The sequence below is a fragment of the Podarcis muralis genome, chromosome 11 (assembly GCF_964188315.1).
Source record: "Podarcis muralis chromosome 11, rPodMur119.hap1.1, whole genome shotgun sequence".
NCBI lineage: Eukaryota > Metazoa > Chordata > Lepidosauria > Squamata > Lacertidae > Podarcis > Podarcis muralis.
Window position 1 is genome coordinate 45150418 of NC_135665.1, and position 22173 is coordinate 45172590.

The window sequence follows — 22173 nt, forward strand, 5'->3', positions numbered from 1 at the left end:
AGACACACACGTTAAGTTTTGGGATTGCAGAATCCAATCCCACAAGGAGGAGAAAATATTCCTGAATAACAGCCGAATCTTATGTATGTTGACTTGCAAGTAAGCCCACAGAGTTCAATGGAACTTATCTTTAGAGAAAGGTGCCTAGAACTGAGGCCTTAGATCAGTAGACTGCACACTGGGAACAAAGACTTGGTTCCCCAAACCCAACCACCTCCCAGCTCATTCTTTCACTGATTTTGTTTAGCTGTTCACTTATTGAATCCGTGCTTACTTCCTAATAAAATAAACTAATAGGACACATGAGCAAGACTAGTAAAATCCTCACAAAATAAGTTTGTTGCCAACATTTTATTAAAACATATGTTTTAGCTTTTTAGTGATTACGCTCTTCTATGAAAACTGCCTTTTATGATCTAGGTGGCCATGAGAAATGTGCCATTGTTATGATTAACCCAGCAATAACAGTATTTAATAAAATATGGGTAGGCCACACATGACCCACCTTATGCATTAACAGTGTCCATGGGAGTTCTGCTTAAAATCCTTTTTTAATAAATCAAGTATTATTTTTGCTTTTCATTTTTTAAAATAGTTATTTGTTGCAACTAAAATTCTCAATTCAACAACAGAGTAAATCAATGGCCGTGTTGGCATGATCAAATCACAACTTAATAAGCAATATATACTCAAGCATCATGCACCCATATCCAGCCCCTTTGCTCCCACTTCACTTCTCTGTTCATGTAAGTTAGGAAACAAGACTGGAATCCAGTTACCCATACCTTCCTGTTACTTGAAACTATAATTAATGGCTTCCAAACCATTTTAAATTGTGGCTTTGTATACTGGCTTGTTTGGAAGCCATTAACCTTTGTTTTGTCACATGTGAAGAAAGGAATAAAACAGCTACATGTGAGTGCCTGTAGCTTGTGCCCATCTCAGTGGTTAAGTTGAAAGGATTGTGCAAAATCAGCCACAATCTTTCAGACACAATAAAACACAATTACACTTACAGTATGTCACACCAACTCAACTTAATAAACACTTCAACAACACTCAGTTATAACATCCTAGCATTTAAACAAGTTCCCATGATAACAGGGGGGAGGGGAGAGAAACTTTTGTGTGTGTGCAAAACACAGAAAATACTTAAGCAAAACATTATCTTCTTTCATTGTTTCAGTTTATTGGTTTTCCACATGTTCCACAAAGCACCAGCAATGTTTTCCAATTAGTTATGTCAGTCCAGTTTTGATAAGAGAGAACTATCATAATCATTACCACTCACACAAGGAAAATGTATAAATATGCAATATTCTAGAGCAGCACACTAAATGCTCACCTTACCAGTCACTTAAAAAAATAGTGTTCCCATTGTTTTTTTCCTTTTGGTAAGGCATGGTACAGAAGCATAAAATATGTGGGACAAAGATAGCCCCTTCCCTGCTGAAGCAGTCATTACATGAGAAGGGTGAATGAGTACACCATCATCAATCTTCTTCAGAACTGGAATCTTCTTCCTGATCAGAGAGCTCAGCAACAGGAAAACGCAGAATGGCAGCCACACCTGTTAGTTGTCCAAGCTGTTCCCCAGACACATGAAGACTGGAGAAGATGCGAACAGTGCCCATGTTGTCACGCACACTATCAACTAGCCGGACATAACGACTGCGTGCAGCCACATCCTGATGCCTAAAAAGTTCATCACTGATCAATAAGGTATCAACAGCCATGGCTTCATTGGCTTTTTCCACATGCTTGAGACCATAAAAAGCCCGGTCAGGCTCATGTTGTAGCATCTTGTAGAAATCATCTAAGGCTTTGACTTCACCAGCTGCTTTAGTATCAGCAAGTCGACTTGTCACAGCTGGGTCACACAGAGCTTCTTTTAATGCATATTTATGTCCAGAGGAAGAGTGTACCTAGAATAAAAAAAGAAAGAAAGAAAAGAAACAACTTTGATAATGACTTTTATTTCTCTTGAAAACTGAATTCCTTAAATTTGAGTTGTGTTCAGGTCAGGTAAAAATTCTCGAATGCAAAAGCCCCTGAAATTGCAGAATTGTCTGTTGTGGTGAGACATGATGACTGACGATAAGGACGACTATTTACATCATTCAAAGAAGTTTTTATGTTCAGTTTCTGGAAAGTTGTGAGATTACATCCTACCATTTGTAACTAAGCCCTATGCTTAGTTTTGCTAGATACGTTAAAAACAACAGTGCTACTGGTGACTTCCTCCTACAAATAAGGGTTTTTGAACAAACTTCAGTGATGCACATACCACATAGAGTAAGGGTTGAGAATGCATGGCCCTTCAGATATTGCTGGACTACACCTCCCATTACAAACTGACCACTGGCAATGCTGGCTGCGCCTATAGTAGTTCAACAATATCTGGAAGGTGGCAGGTTCTCCAACACTGTTGCAGAGCATTTCACTTTTTACAACCATCAGAAGGACTGCCATGTTAAGCATGCTTACTAGTTTCAAGTCTAATTTAATTTAGGATAACTCTTGTGTAAACATATATGGGATCATACACTACTTCAGAAACTTTATGGCCCGCTAGGAAGAGTTCTTAACCACATCCTCCATATTAACTGCAAGTAGCACAATAGGACACAGTTTCATTAGCATGAGAATTTGCCTCAAAAAGCTCAAACATTTCATGCTCAAGCAGGCATTTTTAAAATATAGAATAAAAAACTGGTATTTAATACTGCCACTCTCCTTCCTTAAATTTAGGGAAGGTTTCATTGGCATTAGAAGCATGCTTGCACCTCTCCTTTCCAAAAGCTACATGCAGTTAGAAGTTAAATAATACTTCTAATGGATTTACATACAACCCACAAGATTTTGTTCTTTTCGTTGAGCAGTATTTATTCAGCCATGCTTTAAAGCTGTTTTAATCTTATTACTTCTTATACCAAAAGTTTCAGCTCTGTCATGTATGCCTACAAGTACATTAATTTCCAGAGGACCCTGCACACAGTTGGAAAGATATTAAGTTTACCAAGTGCAATACTGCATAGCAGAAATTAATAAATCTGAGCAATCTAATAATGCAATGCAACTTATATTAGAGTGCATAAATATTACAGATTTATGTATCAAATAAATGTTGAAGAGTGGGTCTCCTTACATCATTCATGACAGGGATTTAGGCACAAACTGATTTTCTGGATCTTTCAACCAATGTACACTAAATACAAGTTCCAAGGGAACTGGCATCAAAAAAGGGAAAGGTCTGGAGAAGTGATTATCAGTGCAATTTTACACATGTCAACTGAGAAAGCAAGTCTCAGTAAGGTCAATGGTGTTTATCCCCAGGTAAAGGGACACAGGACTGCAACCAAAGTAATAGGATGAGATTGGCATCTGAAACTGATGTATATCAGCCAATTAAACATGCTTTTTTCATAAATAAGTTCCACAAAAGCCAGTCAACTTAGCTAAAAGTAACCATGCTTAGGGCTGAAGCCTTCAGAGGAAGGGATTCAAAGCAACAGTCTTACAGATACTTATCCCAAGTGGATGGGAAGAAAGTCTTCAAAGGACTTTAAGTCCCATTTATATTGACAGGTCTACTTTAAATAATTGCCCAGTCCAATGCATGTCTGTTCAGAAGTGAGCCCCATTAAATCAATGGTACTTACTCCCAGATAAGCCTGCATCCACATCCAACCCACAGCATTGAACTTGGGATGCCCAAGTTGGCTGAATAAGCATTTGTGAAAGGATTTGGATCCTATCTTTAAGACATCTGAAGGCAGCCCTGCTTAGGGAAGTTTTTACTATTTAATGCTGTACTGTTTTTAACACTTGATTGGGAGCCGCCTAGAGTGAGTGGCGAAACTCAGCCAGATGGGTTATTATTATTATTACCATTACTTAAAACAAGTGAATGTTATAGGATGGCCATTAATGTACTGTGAACATTTTTGTGTGTGGCTGTCTTAGATGCATTCACCTAGTTCTATGTAGACACGTGCTGATATTTTGCATGTTCTGGCAAACCATGTTTGCACACCCGCCCATATATATATATATATATATTCCATTCCACTATCGAATAACGATCACCCCTCCCTTGAACTTAAACGGAGCACGCTGCCTTGAGCTTTACCTGCAAAAACTTGGAGCGGTTCTCCAGCAACAGCTTGTTGTCCGTCTTCACGGCCTGCTGGAACATGTAATCGCAGAACTGCTCCCTCACGAAGCCCGGGCTGGCCACCAGCACGCACTTGACCACGTCGAAGTTGATGTGGCGCTGGATGGCCTGCGCCACCTGCTCGTAGAACCTCTCCAGCGCCCGGTCGTGCTGCGCGCAGCTGCCCTTCCGCTTCCGAGGGATGTTCACCTCCACCTTGGCCCGAGTCAGGGTCATGCTGGGCGTCACCAGGCAGACGTGCGCCAGCCCTTCCTGCATTACCACGGCCGCCACGTCGGCGCTCCAGGCCGGGTCGCAGGCCTGCTCGATCCGTTCGAGGACCACGCTGTCCCACTGCTTCTTGGCCAGCGTGAACTGGCGGTTGGGCTCCAGCTCGATGGTGTGGTAGGCGCCCATCTTGACGTACTCGTTCTCCTGGATGTTGGTGCCCTTGACGCGCAGCTGGCACGCCTGCGAGTCGAAGTCGATGGTCTCCACGCACAGCGTCAGGGTGGTGCGCACCCGGTTGCTGCCCACGCTGCCCGTGGCCGACTCCGTCTGCACCTTGCGGATGGTGGAGGCCCGCAGGCTGTCCCCGACCTGAAGCAGGTTGTAGGCGTGCCACATGTCCTCGGCCTCCTCGGGGATGAGCGTCACCTGCCCGGCGTTGTCCTTCTCGATGTCCTTCCGCACCAGCTTCATCCTGCCGGCGCCTCAGGGGGCAGGCGGGCGGCCCTGCCGCACCCGCCGCTCAAGCCCCGGGAAGAGCGGAACACGCCAGGCCGCCGCCTCAGAGGCCTGGTTCCTCTCAGTGAGTGAAAAGGATGAGGGGGGGGTCAGCTATTCATGACTGGGCTGCCGAGGGCGAGGCCTCTCGATGCGGCGTGTGAGAGAAAATTCTCCTCAGCGACCCATCACTTCAGCATCGGCGGCCCAACAGTCGCCCTCCGGCCGCTTCTCCCCTGCGCCTGCGCGCCCGCCGGGTCCTGATAGGCCAAGAGTCGGCGGCTTTTCCTCCTCCCCTCCTTCCGAACATGCGCGGTGGCGTCACTGCGCTCCCGCCGCCTAAGGAGCGCCTGCGCCGTGCTCCCCACGTCGCGTCATCCGGCAGAGGAAAGTCGCCGGCTGGCAAGGCGGCCGGAACGTTCCGCCAGCCGCGCCCCGCGGCGCATGCGCGGACCGGCCGGCTGGTTCTGCCCGGGAATCGCGGTCGCAGCAGAGTTGGGAGCGGCTCGCTGACTTTGTGCTTTACAACGCATGCGCGTCGTTTGCCCACCGCCGCGCAAGTTTCTGGTTTTAATAGTTTAAAGAGTGAATAGCCTCTTCTAGGAAATGCGCTCGCTCACAAGGCGAGTAGATCCCGTTACATGCGGTGGAGTTTATTCTTGCCTCATAATTTCCAGAAAGACTTTGTTTCTGCAATGCATACATTCCTGGGAGTAAGCCCTATTCAGTTAGAATCGCTTGCGCGCAAATATGCACAGGAGAAGCGGGCTGTGACCCCCCCCTTCCCCAAAAGATGATTAAAATAAGGTGATTTTCAGCTGTTCGGCACTTCTCCTGGCATAGCTGGTTCTTAAACCCTAGCTGTCAACTTTTCCATTTTATTGCGAGGAATCCTATTCGGAATAAGGGAATTTCCCTTAAAAAAGGGAAACGTTGACAGCTATGTCTTAAACCCAATTTCAATTTTTGGAACTATTGTATATTCCCAGCTCCTGATCTCTTGCTTTAACAGCCCCTGAACAGCAAAACATTTAAATGGAGCTGGTAATACTCTGGCTCAAGTGCCGCTGGATACTTAAAGACTGGTATTTAATAAGGGATCGCGGCTGCTCATGCATGCACGTTTTTCACAGCGTCCACGTGACTTTGATAGCATCAGACTGTTAGACCATATTCCCCCATGCTTTCTATGGCAAATCCATAAAAAACCCAAAAATGGTTTCCAGTATCCTGTTTGCCATATCTAAATGATCCGTTCACCTCTGGTCTGGAAAAACTGGCTGCATACACACCATGCATTTAAAGCACATTGCTTCCCCCAAAGAATTCCTTCATGGGAATTGTAGTTTACCCACCACGGAGCTACAATTCCCAGCACCCTTAACAAACTACAGTTTGGGGGGGAGAAGCCATGTGCTTTAAATGTACCGTATTTTTCGCTCTATAAGACTCACCAGACCACAAGACGCACCTAGTTTTTGGAGGAGGAAAACAAGAAAAAAAATATTCTGAATCTCAGAAGCCAGAACAGCAAGAGGGATCGCTGTGCAGTGAAAGCAGCAATCCCTCTTGCTGTTCTGGCTTCTGGAATAGCTGCACAGCCTGCATTCGCTCCATAAGACGCACACACATTTCCCCTTACTTTTTAGGAGGGAAAAAGTGAGTCTTATAGAGCAAAAAATACAGTATGTTATATGCACATCAGCCCTATGCTTTGCACCATCTTTCCAGTGTGCTCAGATCCTTCTTGTGGGAAGAGATGACATTAGTAGGAAACCTGCTGAACCACTGAGGCAGAGTCACTGTTTCTGCATAGTGCCTTGCTTGCCATATAAAGGCAATAGAAACAGCCAATCTTAAGCATCCTGTGCTATAAATTACCTATATAAATTACTCTGAAAGCAAGAACTGTAGCTCTAAGTGAATCTCAGTGTGCTTCCTGGCTTGCTTTTTGCTAGTGGGATTCCACGCATAACCGCAAATTCAGGTTGTGCATTTAAAATAGATTTGGGCTCTTGCACAACGGACCCTGTTTTAAAAAATTAAAAACAGACATTTGCAGCAATGGATGCATGGGAAAGTGTGGGAAGAGAGGAAGTTGATACGACATCATATAACCTCCCCACAAACTTTGTGCAAACAAATCAGGATCAGTGCCCAGTAAACAGGTAGTCTGCAAGTGACTTCATTCTAACTCTTAAAGGTAAAGGTAAAGGTACCCCTGCCCAGTGGCGTAGCGTGGGTTGTCAGCACCCGGGGCAAGGCAAGTAATTTGCGCCCCCTAACCCGTGGATTTGCGCCCCCTAACCCATGGATTTGCCCTAACCCCAGATGTTGCGCCCGGGGCGGCCGGCCCCCCCTGCACCCCCCACGCTACGCCACTGCCCCTGCCCGTACGGGCCAGTCTTGACAGACTCTAGGGTTGTGCGCCCATCTCACTCAAGAGGCCGGGGGCCAGCGCTGTCCGGAGACACTTCCGGGTCACGTGGCCAGCGTGACATCGCTGCTCTGGCGAGCCAGAGCCGCACACGGAAACGCCGTTTACCTTCCCGCTAGTAAGCGGTCCCTATTTATCTACTTGCACCTGGGAGTGCTTTCGAACTGCTAGGTTGGCAGGCGCTGGGACCGAACAACGGGAGCGCATCCCGCCGCAGGGATTCGAACCGCCGACCTTTCGATCAGCAAGCCCTAGGCGCTGAGGCTTTTACCCACAGCGCCACCCGCGTCCCCATTCTAACTCTTAGGATGGTGCAATCAACAATCTGTGATAAAAACTAACTAAATAAGTAATTTTTTTTGCAGGACTAGCCCTCCTGTTCAAGATAATAGATTAAGTTTCTGATCTACTTTGTAACCCATAAAATTGTGGGTTTGTTTTTTTTATAAGAAGTGGGTTATGCAGTCTTCAGTTGAAGATGTTCAGTTGACCCTTGTGCAATGTTCAGAAAACGATTAGGAAATACTTTTGCAATAACTTTGGTTTATTTATTAGGAAAACTAGCTATGCAAAAGAGGACTCAGTTGAAAACAACAGTCTCAAAATATATTAGTAATTGGTTTCATTGCAAGTCCTTGTTTTTTCAGTTCTAAGAACATTTGAACAGAAAATGATGTGCCTTAACATCTTTTCTTTTTAAAAGCAGGTAATAAACAGTGAAGCTATTCCATTGCAGCATATGGCAGCCCCTTTGTTCACCACTTTTTATTATAACTCCTAGTCTGACAAATATTTAAATTGATGGCATTATTTTACAGCTGTAAAGTCAGCCATTTCAAAAGCCATTTTCGTCATTTAGCTTTTTTTTATAAAAAAAAACAGCTTTTAAAGGCAGAAGTAGTGGATCGTGTTTTCAAAACAATAATAGTACTGAGGCTTAATATGAAATACTATTGCCGTTATTATGGAGATACATCACGATATTATCTCAATTGAAACCCAAACTTCGAAACAATTGCTGGAAGGAGAAATAGCAACAAATTATTAGACTATCCTTTTGTTATACAGTATAGGAATAGAAAATATTTGATAAGTAGCAAATAAGATAGGAAAGGAGCTTGTTGAGAAACAGATGGTCTTATGGTAGAAATTTGTAACATTTTCTGCAGTTCATCCACCTATACCTCTTAAAATAAGTCTGGGGGTGCAAAGGCGCTCATAATTCTAGGAAGCCAGTGAATGTTATAAATTGATGAATGTCAGAATTTAGCTAAAACTTGGGATATTGAAGGGAATATACAGGCTTCAGCAATTCTCCTGCAAAGTAGCCTGGCCATACTAGATGAATGCAAGCTGCCAGACAGGTGACCGGGAGACCATATAACAACAGTTCTAAAAGACTACATTGGCTCTCAGTACGTTTCTGAGCACAATTCAAAGTGTTGGTGCTGAGCTTTAAAGGCTTCTGCCCCGTATACCTGAAGGAGCATCTCCACCCCCATTGTTCAGCTCAGAGATCCAGTTATGAAGGCCTTCTGGCAGCTCTCTCATTGCGAGAAGTGAAGTTACAAGAAACCAGGCAGAGGGCCTTCTTGGTTGTGGCGCCCGCCCTGTGGAATGCCCTCCCATCAGATGTCAAAAGAGATCATTTATGCAACCTTCGGTAGACGAAGGTTGTGGCTCAGTTCTTCACATGCACAGGGGAAAGGGAAATAAATATTCTGAGAAAGATACCAAGTCGATGAGCCTACGTTAAAAAGAAAGAATTGGATAACTTTAAATAAAATCCTCAAAAATGCCAAATAGCTGATTGCTACTGGACTATAATTTTGGCCTAATAAAAGACACAATGGGGCTTCTGTATTTGGGATCAGAATTTGGCCTTATGAAAAAAGTTTCATTTATGTCTTGTGTGTACCCTTTCCTGTTCAGTCACATTTGAAAATCTTTAAAGTTCATGTTTATATTTTGCTTAGCATCAGTTCAGAAACTACCATGGCAAGTATGCAGAATTATCCTGCAAATCCTTAACTTTTATATTCTGTTCGGTTTTCAAAAACGGGAAGGAAAATTAGAAGGCAGTGGCCCTATCAGGCCTATAACTCAATCCTTAGACATATTTGACCAGCTTGCTATGAAGCATTCTTAGATCTATAATCTTAGCTTCAACTCTTGTTCAGTTAGATGTTGGCAATGGCTATGATGTTGCTGTTGAGCTGATGGTCTTATAAGAGCTGGCTTTTATCAGATTTTGTCTTTCAGTATGATCAACAAGGGTATCTTGCTCTATACTTCCTTTACCCTATATCCATCTCTTCCTCAGTTTCGGTTCTACATGTAAGGAACGTAAAAACTGAACCCAGGCAAAGCATCAGAAGAGAAAACAAACAAGCAAAAAATTAACCTGAAGGTCAATTCATACTTTTGTTCATCAGTTGAAGCCTGCAGCTTCTTGCGTGTAAGAATGAGACAAGACACCACCCTAAATTTCTGTATTCACATTATGTTAAACATTATCTGGTAAACAGTTCAGACATCCAGCTTGCAAGTTATCAAGAACTGACTAATCAAGTGATGAGAAGGGCATGACGTGCGGCAGCCCACACTTCTTAGAAGTTCACAATTCTTAGAAATTCTAACTTCCATCCTATCTTCAACAACGACATAAATGGATACTACAGCGGTACCTCGGGTTACATACGCTTCAGGTTACATACGCTTCAGGTTACAGACTCCACTAACCCAGAAATATTACCTCGGGTTAAGAACTTTGCTTCAGGATGAGAACAGAAATTGTGCTCCGGCGGTGCGGCAGCAGCAGGAGGCCCCATTAGCTAAAGTGTTGCTTCAAGTTAAGAACAGTTTCAGGTTAAGAACAGACCTACAGAACGAATTAAGTACTTAACCTGAGGTACCACTGTACACTGAAGAGGAAAATAACCAACCACCTAAAGCAAGAATGGAATATTCCACCCTGTGTTTACTCTCTGCTATCTTCCAGGAGCTTGGATGGTATCTAATGACCAACAATCTATGCACTGACTATATGCTGTTGTGCAGGTCCAATACTTCTTTTCAATCAAGTGGCCTACCTTTGTATTTAGATGTTCAGCTCAGAGTAAATTCAACAGTAAATTATTCAACTACTAGTGGCTGGAAGGTGTTGCAGAGCTTGTTGAAAAAGAAATCCAGAAACGGAGTAACAAAACAGTTCATTATCTGTATGAAAAACATCCTTAAACATCGCCACCACTGTGTATAGGAAGGAGAATAGTACCATGCTATAATTTTTGGATGTTATAATCATATGACTTGTGCTGCCATTGCTTGGTAAGCTGGGATCACTATAATCAGGCATTGCTGCAACTGCAGTGCACATTGCTGAAGAACAACCCCCAAAGCAAAGACAAAAAGTTGAAAATTTAAACCACTCATCCCAAAGTTGTCTCATTAAAAATAAATAAAACCAGCCTGTCGAAAGTGAGTTACAAACTAGAACCAAACATTACAAAAGACACAAACAACAGAAAATAATATTTTCATTTCCCCTTGGGGTGATTACGATAAGATTTCCTGGCTACTCTCAGCCTTTGTCAATGTGATGCTCCCCTCCCCACTATTTTTTTTTTTTTTGCTTCGCTCACATACTTCAGCAAAACCATCCCTCCGAGACCCACAAAGCATTGAGCAATTGCAATTGTGTTCATTTCCTCTCCCACCCCCACTTCCATTTCCATTTCCTCCCATTCCACCACCCCAAAACAGAAAATGGTTTGTGTCAGGAAAAGCTGAACTCCCCTGAGTCTATGGTGCTCTAAGAAATCCTCGAGAACAGGGAATCCTGAAATGGAAACACCACATGTTTCATTGGCAGTGTTACGCTAAGTAAGAGTAAATCAGCTCCCTTATCTCCTGTGCAGTTAAGGGGGCGCAATTTGCTACACTGTCCAAAACGATTTGCAAAAGTGAAAATCAAGCTTGCACAACAGTACATTTCAACCCGGTCACCCCTTTCCTTGCGTGCCTAGTTCTATGATTTCTTATTTCCCACTTTCCTCTTTCTTTGCATCTTTCTGTTTAGTTTTAAAGCTTCTGTCACCCAAAATCACTGAATCGCTGGTTGTAAAGTTGACTTAAAACTCGGGGCGGGGTGTGTGTGGAATTGGCTGAAAAGCAGACAGACTGAAAGAAGTGGGAATGATGAATTGCTCAATTCTGGGGAGAGCCAAAAGCCGAGGGAGAGCTTGGCAGATGCGGAGCCTTCGGAAAGAAGAGAAAGATGTTCTCACCTGTCAGTACCAAGCAGGGGACAGCGACACCTGGAACGCTGCCGCTGGGACAGAGGGAGCAGGAGCCCATGGTTGCAATTGCAAAAGGAACCCGTGCAGGGGAAAAATAAGAAAGAAACGAGGCAAGCTTGTTAGCAACAGGGGTTCTATTGTTCGGCTGCTAACTTCACAGCCCTGTTGCTGCTGCCGCTGCCGCTCTTGCTTCTGGTCCCTTCTGCATTAGCAGCAGCGGCAGCCCAGCCAGGCATTTCCTGTTTGTTGTTCAAGCCCTTTAAGTTTCTTTCCCCCTACACATCAAGATGAATTGCACCCCCCTCTCCCCAGCCCCCCTCCCTCTCCTGCTCCAAGTGGGCTCTGAGCCTTTGAAACCCCCACGTGGCTGGATCCCGTAGCTCAGAGACATGTACAAATAAAGTCAGATCTTTAACAGCTCGTGTTTAGGCTGAAGTCGGCAGGCTGCGAAGCAAACCTTAAAGGGACATCTGCATGCTTATAATTAATGGGTGTCTCCAGCTACCAGCCAGCTTCTACCAAATGCTGACAGTGAGAAGGCAGGTTTTGGGAACAACCTCTTCTCTCTCTCCCTCCACCCCCACCTTTCTTCCCAAACCGCGGTCCTAAATAATACTCTCTTCTCTGCAAAACTGCAGAGGTCCCTATTAAGAAGTGTGTGTGTCAGATTCAGATTTCAAGACACTTCCACGCTGAAGCTGCCCTTTGTGGGTCTAATTTTTCCTCCACTTACATCACTCTTTAAAAATGTTTCTGTTCTGTATTGTAGCATATATACTAAATCGAGCCTTTGTAGAAGGCGGTGGCAGTGGCGGAGACTGCAAATTCTCTCATGCAATTTGTATTTAAGATTAACACCTACTGCTTATTTGGATCAATCATGTTAGCATAAATTGCTCTACAGGCCTTGTCACATACAGTTTTAAATCTGCAGTCAAGCTGCTATCTTTCAGCCTCAGTTACCCTAGCTGTAAATTGGGAATAACAGAGACAGTTCTCAGAGAGCTATAGCAGGACCAAGTAAAGTGCTATATCATTAATGAAAATTCTAGTTTCCTGTTTGGTGACTATCTCCCCCCCCCCCTCCTCCATGACAGCCCATATATTCTGAATTGTTCAGTGACCAGCAACGTTTGATCCACTTCTGTACCAGTTTGTCATTCTGGTTTTGCCATAGTATTGCTTCAGTGTTCTTTGACAGCTGGGAGTCCCTGCACAGCCTAGAATGAAAAACACACTGGGGTTTGTGAAGGTGGCACCCTCTTGGCAGAGAGATGGGCAGAGAGGTGTGATTTGCCTTCAGAAGAAGTGCCTTGGGATTAAGGAACCAACCAAAACAGCAAGCAGGCTTCTGAACTGTCCAGATCTATTCCTGAGGCTAGATGTGAGGAAGAAGTCTGGAGAACTCAAAAACTTGCTCACTATTGTCTGGCATTTTTGTTGGACCTAATAAAGATATGGGCCAACTATGGATTTTGGGGTGGGGGGTGGAGTCCCTTATGGATCAACACAGCTGCCTTTTTCAGAATCTTTGCCTGGAAATCTGGCACATGGATAGTCTGTTTATGCACTTCCAATATGTACTGCTTGTATACTGTATCCGTAAATAATTCAAAACAAGCAACATAGCCCTTCTTACCACTGGGGATTGCGGATCACATAGCTCTGGAACCTTGGAAAGTAACTGAGCAGGTGTGTGCAGCAGGACGGAGCGAATCACAGCAGTCAACATAAATCTGAGCATCCTTGAGAAACCAAGCAAGTAAGGCATTTGAGGAAGAACCTAAAATAAAAGTGAAGGAGAACAGGGGGGTTTAAAGAGAAGGGTGAACATCTAGCTAGAGAGATTCCAGTTGTGCCTGGCCGAGGAATTCCAGGAGGCGGATCAGCAACTGATAGGCTTGGACTGTGGAATATTACAGCCAGTATCTAATCAGGAGACTGCCAACAGTGGTGGGAATGCAAAGGTGGTGGAAGAATCCCAAGAAATGGAAGCTGCTAGGAAATCAAATTACAGGAAGAGATAAATGATTAGCAGCCCACTCGTTAAGGGAATGGCATGGAAGAAGGGACCAGCTGAGCAGAAATGGGTGACTTGTGGCCCTCCATATGTTGTTGGATTCACACCCAACAGCTCTGGCTAGGATGCCCAGTGGTCAGGGACAATGGGGATTATAGTCTAGCAACATCTGGAGAGCCACAAGTTCTGAGCTACAAACTGCAGACCTGGCTGAAGAAGGAGACCATATAGAGTTGTGGTTTTTTAAATCCAGTTGTTTCCTATGAGTATTTTAGTGGGTGGGATCAGTTCCCTAAAACTCATGTATACTGGCAGGTGCCTAGGGTGATATCCAATGCCAGTCATACTCAGAGCAAACCCTCTGAAATGAATGGACTTAAATAACCTAAGTCAATTGATTTCAGTGGTGCAGTTCTGAGCTAGTATCTCACCTTCGTGTAATCATGAATTTTGCAAGAATAATGAGACCCAAAGCCTATCTTCCTCCGCAGAGACCCTTGCCCCTATAGGGACTGGGACAATGGAGAGAAAGTGAGTTTACTTGCAGTTGCTTGGACAGAATGGACCTGGTCTGCTAGTCGGGCACAGCATACCCCACGGCAAGGAATTGTTCAAGGCTTTAGATTGGCTTTCCTCATCCTGGCACATGTCAGAGGTTTGGGGCTACAACCTCCATCATTCCTGACTATGCTGGTAGGAGCTGATGGGAGTTGTAGCTGAAACATCTGGGGGACACACCAGTTTTTGAGAAGGCTGCCTTAGATCTACAGTTGGTTTTAGGGTATGAGTTAGATTGGCCTGGGAATCAGTTCAGGAGCAGCAGGAGAAAGAAAGAGGTACCCTTTTCGGAGTAGATGAGAGGAGTCCTGTGATTTTGGGGCATATGGAGATGCCTGCTGCGACGCATGATGGGAGACCTTGGCAAAGACCACTTCACTGAGAATGTGATTGGAATTTTTAGACGATTATGATGGAAATGTAGCCAGAGATCATTTGCCAAGCATCAGGAATCACACACAAGCATACAACAATTCCATTCAGCCAAAGGACAAAAGTGAAGAGAAGCCAAAGCTCATCAAGGGAATAGTACTGGGTGAACACAACCCTTCCCCACCCGACTTAAATGGGGTATGTTAGAATCATGATAAACTGACATTTGAGACAAACGGGAAGTTATCGACTGGAACAAAGATACATTTCAGGGGACTGGCGATAGCAAAAGCCTGGGAGGGGGAATATGCATTTGCCTCAAAAACTGACCACAAAGGATTTTGCTGGCACCCTTTTGAGATATTTGTGCCAGTGTGGAGTAATTTACTCTGCATGGGGAAATGTGTTTGGATGGTGGTGCTCAATGCTCCCAGCAATAGAGCACTGGGATGCCTAGGAATTGCAAGCTTTAGCTTGCCAAATGTTTTGCCTTTGGGGGCAGTAGGAAAAAAATGGGGGTTGGCACAGACATTTAGGGCTCTTGGTGGTAAGAGAGAATGTCTACACTTTGCTGTAACCACATTGGTAAATTCATTGATGTTAGAAAATACATTAAATAATGGACCTAGAACAGAGAAAGGGGCAGGGAACGAAGCACTGCAGGAAGTCTCAGGCAGCCCTTCTCTACAGCTTCCATGCCTGATCAGTTATAGCAGGTTGGGGGAAGGGGTTGCTTACATGTCTGGGGAAGGGGGACAGGCAGGGCAAGTCATAACTGCTGCCTTAACTCCTGCTGCTTTGGGAGATTTAAGGATATATGATTTATTAACTTTCTCCAGCTTTGAATGTAAGAAACCTAAATATAACAAAGACACCCTAAGTCTCCAGATCTCTCTCATCTAAAAGTAATTAAACAGGGCAGTGCTATCCTTGGGCTTAACAATACATTGCCCAGAGCCATTTGAAGAATCAACTTGAGAATATAGTGTTTGAAACCCAGATCTTATCCAGCATTACCCACAGTTGCCAGGGCTGGCTCTAGAGGATGACAGGGTTGGGCATGTGCCAGGACCCCAAAACCTGCAGTGGGCCCACTACCTTCAGAGTGCTGTTTCCACTTTGCACAGGTTGTTCAAGGAGATCAGATACAGCTTCAGAGAGTTCTCAGTTTGCAACTTCTTTCACCTTAAAGGTAAAAGTAAAGGTACCCCTGACCATTAGGTCCAGTCGTGGACGACTCTGGGGTTGCGGCGCTCATCTCGCTTTACTGGCTGAGGGAGCCAGCATTTGTCCGCAGACAGCTTCCGGGTCATGTGGCCAGCATGACTAAGCCGTTTCTGGCAAACCAGAGCAGTGCATGGAAATGCCGTTTACCTTCCCGCCGGAGCGGTACCTATTTATCTACTTGCACTTTGACATGCTTTTGAACTGCTAGGTTGGCAGGAGCAGGGACCGAACAATGGGAGCTCACCCTGTTGTGGGGATTTGAACCTTCTGATCAGCAAGCCCTAGGCTCTGTGGTTTAGACCACAGCGCCACCCGTGTCTCAGCTTAGGGCCCCCCAAATCCTGAAGTCAGTAGAGATAGTTGCTCTTATTCTGACATACTTTGCAGTGTGGGCAAAAGCAAAAGCAAAAACCAAAACTTAACTCAACTCAGTATACAGATTTTAGATTCCTTTTCAGGGTCCTTTAAACCCTTCCTCTTGAAATTCTCCATATATTCTGCTAGCATTAAACTCCTAAGCTATTATCATGTTTTGGCCATTTTTAAATGTTTGCTTCACAGTGTTAGCTCTCTAGTTTGCAATTCTCTCTCCCCCACCCAAACTTTCTCTATACAGTCCTTTCTCTAATCACTTTCCTTTCAAAGTGCCTCTTTTGCAGTTCAGCTTTTGATCTCATTGTATTATTGTTTGCAAAACAGTAGGAGCTAAGAGCACATCTTTTTGCAGCGCTGCAAAAGCATGCAGCTCAAACCAGACTTATCTCAAATATTTGGAGATATTGGGATTAGTAATGACTCTCTTCACCCACACCCTCCTGAGCTGGAGCCAGGATTTTGGTGAATAATCGGAAGTTCATGGAATTTTCCTCTGCTCCTTTGAGGGTAATAAAAAACGGCTGCTAATGACTGCAAGCACTAGTTAAAATGTAGCTGCTATTTCGGTCTTGGATTTTGTGAGAACATGTTGAACCTACTTTCTCTATGTCAGTGCTCTAAAAGAGGCAATTTTCAGGAATCTGCAACTATTTAAGACTAAATTGCAATACCCTGCCAGAAGGTACAGAGAAATGAATGCTCTTACGTCCATCCATATTCATTCAGGGCTGCCAGATCATTCCAAGACTAGGGGAAATTGCCCATTGTTAATATACATGCAATATTTGGTTTAAAAATCAGTACGTAGCATTGATGTTGATTTTTTTTTTAGGGTTTTTTAAAAAAAAACTGTTTTAGGAATTATGGTTATTCATTAACCCTAAACCTAGACTGTGCATTCAGCTTGTGAATATTTGTGGCTTGATGACATTGATTTGAAGTATCGTAGAATTGTAGAGCCAAAGTAAACATCGTGTGTGTTCCCCCTGACCCCAAATTGACAAACCACAATAAAAATAGATTTTTTGGCTTATAGAAATATGCATAGTGGACCTCTTCTAGAAATACCAGAGCCTGGAATCATAGATTGAGCTATCTAGGGGTGCTAACTTGAACAAAATATTGGGGGGGACCCAGGTAAGCCCCACTACACATAACTGATCACAAGACACGGCACACATGCACCATTTGAGTGGCAGTGCCTATCAACTTGGGGGGGGGGTTGCTGGCCCCCTCAAATATATTATTGGGGGGGGGGGGGGCGAAGGGAGCTCAGACCCTAGGAGTTGGCTCCCAAGGAGCTATCCATTCAATGAAGGCAAATGGCGGGAGAACTTAGGGCAGACATTAGGGAAGGGCTGTAACTCAATGGCAGAGCATCTGCACTGCATGAAGAAGGTCCTAGAAAGGAACTCCTTTAGCATCCTGAAGGTTCCAACATCTGAGGCCTTTTCACTGTGAAAAAAGCCATGGAGGGTCAGGGGTGGCATGATAGAGGGGTATAGAATCATGTATGGTATGGAGTAAATGGAGAGAGAGAAACTGAAGCTGACTGTTGGAAGATCCAAGATAAAGAAAGAATGTCCTTTTTCACACAGTGTCCACCTAAACTATGGAATTTGCTGTGACAGGATGCAGGGATGGCCACCAACTTGGATTGCTTAAAAACGACATTAGACAAATGTCAGGGAACTGCCATCAGTGCCGGAGGGAGAGAGCAAAATCCAGAGGGATTCCAGAGGGCGTCCCGGGATTGGGAGAGGCAGCCCATCTTCTGGGGGAAGAGAATCAGCGTAGCACCAGTGGAGAAGGGGGCAGATGGGGGAAGCAGTGAGGCGGTCCCATGACTCCTTGCCAGGGACCAGCGGGGAGAGTAGAGGTCCTCCACTACCTATGCCCTCCTTGCGCAGAAGGCTTTCGCGCAGAGAGAGTAGGAGGAGACTAGGCGTCAAAGAGCTTCTTTGCTGGAAGAAGTTTAAGAAACGCCCACTGATGGATTCTGCCAGCGATTGAGACAGCCACGGGTGAGTGGCTGTCCGGACAGAAAAGGTTCACTCAGGCAACCCAGCCAGGTGTTTGCACCAGCTTACGCACGAGCAACCCCTAGAACCATTACAACAAATTATGAAAGAGAATGGCTTCAAGGCTGCTGGCTATGTTGTCATCCAATGTCAGAGGCAGTTTGATCCCGGACATCAGTTGCTTGGGTGAGTGTGAGAGAAGTATTGTATTTCCTGCTCATGTAGGGTTGGCATACGTCCAGATTTTCCAGGACATATCCAGGATTCGTCTGTCGAAAATAGCATCCGGGGGAAATGTTCAAAAACTGGTTAAAATGTATAGGCAGCCCACATTAGAAGTGGAGATTTGTTGGTGGATTTCCCCCCAAAATAGCTCAAAAACTTCTTTTTGGGGGGAGATTTTGCAAACGACAACAAACAAACCAACTCAACAACTTTGGCCCCCAAAAGCTCAAGGTAACCCTATGCTCATGGGTTTCTGACAGGCATCTTGTTAGCCACTGTGAGAACAGAATGCTATACTAGATGGATCCTTGGCCTGATCCAGAAGGATTCTTCTTAGGTTTTTATGAAAAGTCATAAAAATGAAGAGGAGAAGCATTCTATGGTACTTTTAGGAAAGGGGGGGGGGCTAAAATGTGATCTAGAAAGCAGATTAGCTCAGCACACTTCTGCTCTTCCCATTATATGCCATTATATGCTAGACTACTACTTGCAAGGAACTGGAAAGGAAATATTATTCCCACAAAGGAAGATTGGGTATGTAAATTAAGCAAATTCATAGAGTTGGCGAAGTTAACAGCAACCATAAGGCATCAGACTAATCAGAATTTAAGGTCAGAATGGCAATGCTTTGAGGATTACATGAAAAAACACTGTTCTAAGGATAATATGTTGATATGTATAGACTAAATTTGTAAAGCAGAACTAGAAAAAAGTAATATATTAAGGATATTAAGGATGACCAAAAGACGCAATGTTATAAATCTAAAGATTAAGAGATGACGAGTATTGGGGGAGGGAAGCCACATGAGTGTATGATTTTTTTCCCCCAGTAGCACCTTAAAGACCAACTAAGTTAGTTCTTGGTATGAGCTTTCGTGTGCATGCACACTTCTTCAGATACACTGAAACAGAAGTTGTTCAGACCAGGTCTCTCCATGGTTTTAAGTTTGGTAATGAGTTGCAATTCAGCAGCTTCTCTTTCCAGTCTATTTCTGAAATTCCTTTGTAGTTATACATGACAAAGCCATTTTTCACCTTCTCACCCCTTGCTTTTTCCTGTAAGACCTATTGCAGTCGTTAAGAGTCGTCAACAGGCTCATCACAGCTATCTGCCAATCACCCATTCCCACCACCCTTCTGAGTAATACCCCTCCCCACCTTCTCACTATATAGAAGGATCTGGCAACTTCTGTTTCAGTGTATCTGAAGAAGTGTGCATGCACACGAAAGCTCATACCAAGAACTAACTTAGTTGGTCTTTAAGGTGCTACTGGAAGGAATTTTTCTGTTCTGACTATGGCAGACCAACACGGCTACCTATTTGTAACTGATTTGTTTTTGTTTGGTTATTATTTTGTATTGTTATTGCTAACTGAATATTGTGTACCTTTGGAAAATAAAATTATGTGATCTACAAAGCTTATTAGCACGGCACACTTCTGCTCTTCACATTGTAGGAAAAAGCATTAGGTCCCTCCACTCGCTCTGGTAGTCTAACCTTCAACATTCAGGCTTTGCCAATACGTATGACTCGCGGTGAGATGAGAGCTGACTCGAGAGGTCACCTACAATTTTCCAAATACTTGCATGTAGGCGGCTTAGCAGAAACTTGAATTGCTGCATTCAAGTTTCTTTGGAGTGGTTGTTAAGTGTGCTAATATTAGTTATCAGAAAATAGGCAGGTAAGGTTGATCCACCACTTTGCTCCGTTATTGTAGTACAAGAAGGCACCAAGGACAAAAATGAATAAGGAACGACAAGAAGGAACTAAGGGTCTTTGTAAGCATTGGTGGTGGTGGGAGAGACTCAATTCCTCAAGTGCTGGGGCAGCCACCAAGGACATGAAAATGAGAAAAAAGAAGTTCACAAAGGCAAGCAAACTGCACTGTTCTCCACTAATGTTGTCACAGACAATAACCTAGTGTTTCCCCTGTTTTCTGATAACTGAAGCAGGCATTCTTCCTCTTTCCTTTCCTTTTTCATTCTGCAGAATGAGGTGGCCACTGCAGGCAGCTATTTCGGGTATCATGAAAGGGAAGGAAATTGTTAGGAATTTAATATCTGTATATTTTTACTGTCCGCTGAAGAGAAGCACCTGTGAGGATTTTCCGCTAAGGTACCAAAATAATTTGACTAGCCTTAGGTACTAAGGTACCTTGGCTTGGGAGAAGGGCACCAGAATGTATCAGCATCAGCCTTGATAACTGGCAGCACTTTTCATTGCTAACATCTCCAGTGTTGACTTTAGCATGTGGAACTGGTAAGAGCCCTTCCCTAAGAAAAGTACACCCCTTGCATTCTGTGTGAGTTAGTGCTCCGTAAACGCCTCCTGGTTGGAAAAGCAATGGTCCAAAACGCGATGAGAGATGCACAGCCAGTCTGACGTGCTTAAATGTTCCATTCAAAACTGATGCAGAGAGACGGTAGAGTTACTCACCTTCTGTTGAACCCAATTGCAAAGAGAGAAAGCCAGAGTAGTGAGCCATGCAGGGATGCAGCAGGAAGTCTCCTGCTACGACTCCAATGATGGTCAACCAGTGATCATGTAGAAGACCACCCTCATGGTTCAATAGGAGAAGGATTCAATCCAACCATGTCCCAGTTGCTTGGTCAGCAAAGGCAGAACTGAGGTTAGTCGAGAGGGAAACCAGAATGTAGGGAGACATGGGTCAGTTGCCATGGAAACCATGAATGGAAGCCCAAATGGGATGGGTGGCCTGCCAAACCTCAGTGTTCCTGCCAAACCTGTACATGGCTGTTCATAAGTCAGCCAGACACCCAGACCTCTCTAGTGGCAGAGAGAAGAAGAAGAAGAAGAAGAAGAAGAAGAAGAAGAAGAAGAAGAAGAAGAAGAAGAAGAAGAAGAAGACGATGACAAATTTGTCTATACCCTGCCCATCTGGCTGGGTTTCCTCAGCCACTCTGGGTGGCTTCCAACAAAATATTAAATACAACAATTAATCAAATATTAAAAGCTTCCCTAAACATTAAGATTGTCTTGTGTTTTGTTATCGTGTTCCTGTATTTAGACTTAGATTTTTGTGTGAACTGCTTTGAGCACAGATTTACTTGTGGAGAAAGTGATATATTAAAAAAATTGCCTTTGACAACAATGATGATTGGTGGTGCTTGTACACCCACATTCAATCTAGCAACGAGTCTTCTTCCTCTTAACTTTATTACTGTCACAGACCAGCATAAGAAAAACATATAATAAAATACCGGTTAGGATTTAAACAGATAATTGTTAGAGAAAATAAGGGCACAGAAACAAGCATAGCAATGAGTCAGCTATCTACAGGTAGATTTTCAGTTTTCTGGAATCTGCCTAACTTACTATGGTTTCTGAAAGCAGGTCTTCTGGTTTAAGTATGTGGCATTATTGTGCTATTGATAATAAAAATCATTACGATTTGATCAAATTGGCTTTAATGCGTATTTCATCCTATTTCATTTTGTGAAAGCGTGTTCTCCTTCATGGAGAGCATGTGTTGCGGTGGGGGCCGCCAGGACACTCCAAAGTTGGGGGCGGGCTAATTGATCGTTGGCCACTGATGTGATTGGGCTTCCCTTGTTGTTGGGAAGAAGTTAATGTTGCCATTTGTTGATTGACAGCCAGAAATGGTAAAACTCCTTGCACGAGGCTAGGGCTTCCTCTTTTTGACCGTGCATCGGATTGCCCATCCCCCCTCCCTATAATTAGGGTTGTTCGCTTTGACCTTGCTATGGGGTCATGGGGTTGTCTGCTCTTGGGG

The 22173-nt window shown here is 44.1% G+C and overlaps 2 protein-coding genes across 2 annotated transcripts in view; both read right to left on the reverse strand.

Moving 5' to 3' along the window:
- ITGA1 (integrin subunit alpha 1) overlaps positions 1-11863 on the reverse strand; it is a 73175-nt gene extending 61312 nt beyond the window's left edge. The window contains exon 1 of the mRNA XM_028748105.2: positions 11609-11863. Within this exon, the coding sequence (XP_028603938.2) occupies positions 11609-11678 (70 nt within the window). The 5' untranslated portion in view covers positions 11679-11863. The remainder of the gene's footprint in view (positions 1-11608) is intronic.
- Positions 337-5151, reverse strand: PELO (pelota mRNA surveillance and ribosome rescue factor). Its single transcript, XM_028748106.2, has 2 exons — positions 4133-5151; positions 337-1925 (listed from the first exon to the last, which is right to left on the reverse strand). Exons 1-2 carry the CDS (start codon positions 4856-4858, stop codon positions 1494-1496), a joined length of 1158 nt encoding a protein of 385 aa, XP_028603939.2. The 5' UTR covers positions 4859-5151; the 3' UTR covers positions 337-1493.
- Positions 11864-22173: the final 10310 nt, after the last annotated feature.